The 5,740-nt window shown below is 44.8% G+C and overlaps 1 protein-coding gene across 2 annotated transcripts in view; it reads left to right on the forward strand.

The window, feature by feature from the left end:
* Positions 1 to 1,147, forward strand: part of prkar1b (protein kinase, cAMP-dependent, regulatory, type I, beta) — a 178,479-nt gene extending 177,332 nt beyond the window's left edge. For both annotated transcript variants that reach the window (XM_045210930.1, XM_045210931.1), the window contains 2 exons: positions 195 to 276; positions 653 to 1,147. In XM_045210930.1, coding sequence (XP_045066865.1) covers positions 195 to 276; positions 653 to 825 — 255 coding nt within the window. In that variant the 3' untranslated portion in view covers positions 826 to 1,147. The remainder of the gene's footprint in view (positions 1 to 194; positions 277 to 652) is intronic.
* Positions 1,148 to 5,740: the final 4,593 nt, after the last annotated feature.

Below are 5,740 nucleotides of genomic sequence, written 5' to 3' on the forward strand. Positions count from 1 at the left end.
TCTCTCTCTTTCTTTATTCTCCTCTCTCCCTCTCTCTGTCTCTTTCCCTTCCTCTTCTCTCTTTCCTCCCAAAAACATGGGGTCTGCAGAATGCTTTATGTGCATAAATTAGATTTTAAATGATCTCTCTCTCCCTCCCTCCCTCCCCCCCTCTCTCTCTCTCTCTCTCTCTCTTTCTCTCTCTCTATCTCTAGGGTACAGCCTCTGTTCTCCAGCGTAGGTCTGACAATGAGGAGTACGTCGAGGTTGGTCGTCTGGGGCCATCAGACTACTTTGGTGAGTGGGTAACGTTACACACACACGCACACACACACATTCTTAGGCTAATGCTACATTACGGACCCTTCTCTCCTGACGTCCTGGCAACACACACCAGGAACTGTTAGGAACCGGTTCAACACACACCAGAAACTGTTAGGAACCTGTTCAACACACACCAGGAACTGTTAGGAACCTGTTCAACACACACCAGGAACTGAATAGAACACAATGACCTGAAAGAACACAACCTTATGGGGACCCAAACAAACGTATGTGTACCCAAACATCCTTATAGGGACCCCAACATTATATGTCATCATCATCATAGGTAATGACCCTCATGAAAGTCAACAGAATTACCCCTGACCTCTGACCCCACCTTGTCCTCCAGGTGAGATCGCCCTGCTGCTGAACAGGCCGCGGGCGGCCACAGTGGTGGCCCGGGGGCCACTGAAGTGTGTGAAGCTGGACCGGCCCCGCTTCGAACGGGTCCTGGGGCCCTGCTCGGAGATCCTCAAGAGGAACATCCAGAGATACAACAGCTTCATCTCTCTCACCGTGTGAGGGGCCACCAGGGGCCTCATGGGGGCCAAATGGGGAGGGAAGGGGCGGATGGGTGGGGGAGGGGGATTCCGATGACAGGGCGCTTGCTTCTTCCTGCCTTTTTTTCATTTGGCTTTGTCCTTCTAATTCTGACCTTCTTCTTCTTGTGCAGTTTGACTTGACCTGTACTGTCTCTGTAGCTTTATTTAAATGAACAATGAAACATGTGGGATGAATGGGGCGAGGAAGGACAGGTAGTGTGGATGTACTTTAATAATAATAATAATATAATAATAATATGCCATTTAGCAGACGCTTTTATCCAAAGCGACTTACAGTCATGCGTGCATACATTTTTGTGTATGGGTGGTCCCGGGGATCGAACCCACTACCCTGGCGTTACAAGCGCCGTGCTCTACCAGCTGAGCATATGATATATGCTCGGAGAATGCAAAGAATGGAGGTAGATTGCACTTGTATGCATTTTATGAGGTAAAACTATAACGGGTGGGGGCGGGGTAATTTCAGGAAGTGAAGTCATGAATTCAGGAAGTGAGGTCATGTTTACGTACAGCGAAGGAGGAAGTTGGGTGTCTTTGCGCACTGGTTGTAGTTTTTTGCCTTTTCACTTTAGGGTCCTGGTCGTTGGTCTGTGGTTGCCATTTATATGTCAAATCAACCCACTACCCGATGACGCAGGCCTTTGTTACCTAAAAACTAGAGGTAGACGTAAAAACCTGGCTGTTTCATTGATCTCAATGCTTTTTAACTGTGCTTGTGTTGCTGGTACGAATGATGATGGGGTGTTTGTTAGAAGTGACATTTTGAATAGGGGTTTTATTAATGGATGCTGCGTCTGTGCCATGTGAAGGAGTGTGGCTTTTATTTTGAAATTGGGGCTTTTATTTTGTAAAAATCCCTCTATTCTGATGTTTTATCTGAATCTGAAGTCTGTAAGTTGTTCCAAAGGCGCAATAGTGTTTGTTAGATTAACACACACACACACTCTCTCACACACATAACACACACACACACAGACACAGACACGGTCACACGCTAACAGACACACACATGCACATGTACACACTCACACACACACAAACAGAAACAGACACGTTCTGACACACACTCATACAGGCGGACATACACTCACACACACACACTCTCTCAGGACTATAAATTCAAAATACAAATGTCTTACACTGGATGCTTTTTTAGCTGATTTTGGTCTGTGTTAGATTGATTGGTGAGATAATTTTGCATCACTTTACAGGTCCTGGCTTTTGGCGAATACAGCAGTTTGTTTAAATTGTTTTGATGATGTTGATTTAAATGTTATTATAAATGTTTAAACCAGAGAAATAGACAAAGTTATGTTACTCTCTTTATAGGACATTGGCGATTGTGATCTCTATCTCCATTCAAAGTTGCACAATAATTGACCAATGGCAGATGATGTCCAATGGAGCTGACCTATAGAACAGCATCTTTCTGTATTCCACTCTCATTGGTTCTCATCATATCATTCCATCCTTTTCAGCAAATAAAGGCAAGCTTCTGAACTCCACTGGTTTCTGTCTTTGTATTTGCCATATATTTTTAACTGTGCTGTTTCACAAAAGTTCTGAAGCTATATACATTTTACAGACACAGTATATTTTATATTAGTTATCTTGTTGTTTTTAGTCGCGCTGGTTTCACCGGTTCTTGGTTTCACCTGTATTTCTGTCGCTCTTCCATTCATTTGTTTGTTCTCTACTGGTGTTTCAATGAAATATAAATCACGTTCGGTCTCCCATTCCTTCCCATCTCTTACCCTGTCGTCCTGTATCCTCTTTCTTCATTAGGCCTTGTTCTCTTTTTCTTTTTATTGCTCTCACTCTGGTCTCTCCATCCCTCTTTTTCTTTCTCCCCCTCCACCCCTCAACCTCTTTCCCTCATTCTCCTACCCGCCTCCCTCCCTCCCTCTCTCTCTCGCTCTCCTCCTCTCTCTCTCGCTCTCCTCCTCTCTCTCTCGCTCTCCTCCTCTCTCTCTCGCTCTCCTCCTCTCTCTCTAAGCCAGGTGTCGGTCAGCCGTCAGTGCAGAGTGGGACCTCAGGATTCCTCACAGCTAGTTTACACTGCTGTGTGGAGTAAAGCTGAAGCCTTGACACATTCCTCCCCATCTTAAATCCTGCTAAATCAACTGAGGAATGTGCTCTGAACTGAACGAACACCGTTTAGCCCCCCGCTCACACACAATGACGTGCATGTATGTGAGTCTGCACACAGACGCATTGACAGACACACACATTCATACACACGAACGCATGCATGCAGACACACACATTCACACCATAAACACGCACACACATTAATTTAAATACACACACACTCACTCACACACACGCCCTGTCCTAGCTGCATACAAAGACACACACACACATGCTGTCCTGTATACACACACACACACACGCTGTCCTGTATACACACACACACACACACACACACACACACACATGCTGTCCTGTATACACACACACACACACACACACACACACACACACACACACACACCACAGCAATCCCAGTGATTAGCTGAGGCTCCTGTCAGAACAGCTAGGTTGTGTTTATTTCCCAACATCCCGACACTGGCCCCCAGGCCCCAGAGCAACACACAGTGCATCTCTACACTTCATATTATATATTTACCCTCTCCTTTCTTTTGTACTTTCTTCCCCTTCCACCCTTTTTGGTTCCAGTTTTCTGATTCACACTTTATTTGTAGTCGTCCGCGTAATTTCTTCTCACTTGTTCTCTTGCCTCGTCACCTCTCACAGTAGCAGAGAAGGATGACTAGGCCAGTAGAAGATCAAGTAATAATCTAGGAGGGTTTATTTATAGAGGCACAACTCACAAACACAAATCAAGCAAATAATATAGTGTTTCAAGGCATGTACTGTATATACAGTGAGGGAAAAAAGTATTTGATCCCCTGCTGATTTTGTAAGTTTGCCCACTGACAAAGACATGATCAGTCTATAATTTTAATGGTAGGTTTATTTGAACAGTGAGAGACAGAATAACAACAACAAAATCCAGAAAAACGCATGTCAAAAATGTTATAAATTGATTTGCATTTTAATGAGGGAAATAAGTATTTGACCCCTCTGCAAAACATGACTTAGTACTTGGTGGCAAAACCCTTGTTGGCAATCACAGAGGTCAGACGTTTCTTGTAGTTGGCCACCAGGTTTGCACACATCTCAGGAGGGATTTTGTCCCACTCCTCTTTGCAGATCTTCTCCAAGTCATTAAGGTTTCGAGCCTGACTTTTGGCAACTCGAACCTTCAGCTCCTTCCACAGATTTTCTATGGGATTAAGGTCTGGAGACTGGCTAGGCCACTCCAGGACCTTAATGTGCTCCTTCTTGAGCCACTCCTTTGTTGCCTTGGCCGTGTGTTTTGGGTCATTGTCATGCTGGAATACCCATCCACGACCCATTTTCAATGCCCTGGCTGAGGGAAGGAGGTTCTCACCCAAGATTTGACGGTACATGGCCCCGTCCATCATCCCTTTGATGCGGTGAAGTTGTCCTGTCCCCTTAGCAGAAAAACACCCCTAAAGTATAATGTTTCCACCTCCATGTTTGACGGTGGGGATGGTGTTCTTGGGGTCATAGGCAGCATTCCTCCTCCTCCAAACACGGCGAGTTGAGTTGATGCCAAAGAGCTCGATTTTGGTCTCATCTGACCACAACACTTTCACCCAGTTCTCCTCTGAATCATTCAGATGTTCATTGGCAAACTTCATACGGGCCTGTATATGTGCTTTCTTGAGCAGGAGGACCTTGCGGGCGCTGCAGGATTTCAGTCCTTCAAAGCGTAGTTTGTTACCAATTGTTTTCTTGGTGACTATGGTCCCAGCTGCCTTGAGATCATTGACAAGATCCTCCCGTGTAGTTCTGGGCTGATTCCTCACCGTTCTCATGACCATTGCAACTCCACGAGGTGAGATCTTGCATGGAGCCCCAGGCCGAGTGAGATTGACAGTTCTTTTGTGTTTCTTCCATTTGCGAATAATCGCACCAACTGTTGTCACCTTCTCACCAAGCTGCTTGGCGATGGTCTTGTAGCTCATTCCAGCCTTGTGTTGGTCTACAATCTTGTCCCTGACATCCTTGGAGAGCTTTGGTCTTGGCCATGGTGGAGAGTTTGGAATCTGATTGATTGATTGCTTCTGTGGACAGGTGTATTTTATACAGGTAACAAACTGAGATTAGGAGCACTCCCTTTAAGAGTGTGCTCCTAATCTCAGCTCCTTACCTGTATAAAAGACACCTGGGAGCCAGAAATCTTTCTGATTGAGAGGGGGTCAAATACTTATTTCCCTCATTAAAATGCAAATCAATTTATAACATTTTTGACATGCGTTTTTCTGAGTTTTTTTGTTATTCTGTCTCTCACTGTTCAAATAAACCTACCATTAAAATTATAGACTGATCATTTCTTTGTCAGTGGGCAAACGTACAAAATCAGCAGGGGATCAAATACTTTTTTCCCTCACTGTATGGTATTGAAGCACTAAATCATTCAGGCCCAGATGAATTCCTCATTATATGCTTTCTTCCTTCAAACTGGTACTGTAGTCTAACATTTCAACGTCACTTATAACATCTCTTCAAACAGGTAGTCTAACGTTTCAACGTCACCTTTAACATCTCTTCAAACAGGCAGTCTAACATTTCAACGTCACCTTCAAAATCTCTTCAAACAGGTAGACTATCATTGCAACGTCACCTTAAACATCTTCCACAGAGTGGTGGACACAGCTCAACACTCCAACCCAGAGTGGTTATCTAACCAGAGGTGATGAGCTGTGTCTGACCTGTGTCTTGGTCTATGTAGAGTCCACAGCACCTGATCTGGCTTCCACCCTGGAGCTCTGTGGGTGGGC

This window comes from Coregonus clupeaformis, chromosome 35 (assembly GCF_020615455.1).
Source record: "Coregonus clupeaformis isolate EN_2021a chromosome 35, ASM2061545v1, whole genome shotgun sequence".
In the NCBI taxonomy this organism is placed as follows: Eukaryota; Metazoa; Chordata; class Actinopteri; order Salmoniformes; family Salmonidae; genus Coregonus; species Coregonus clupeaformis.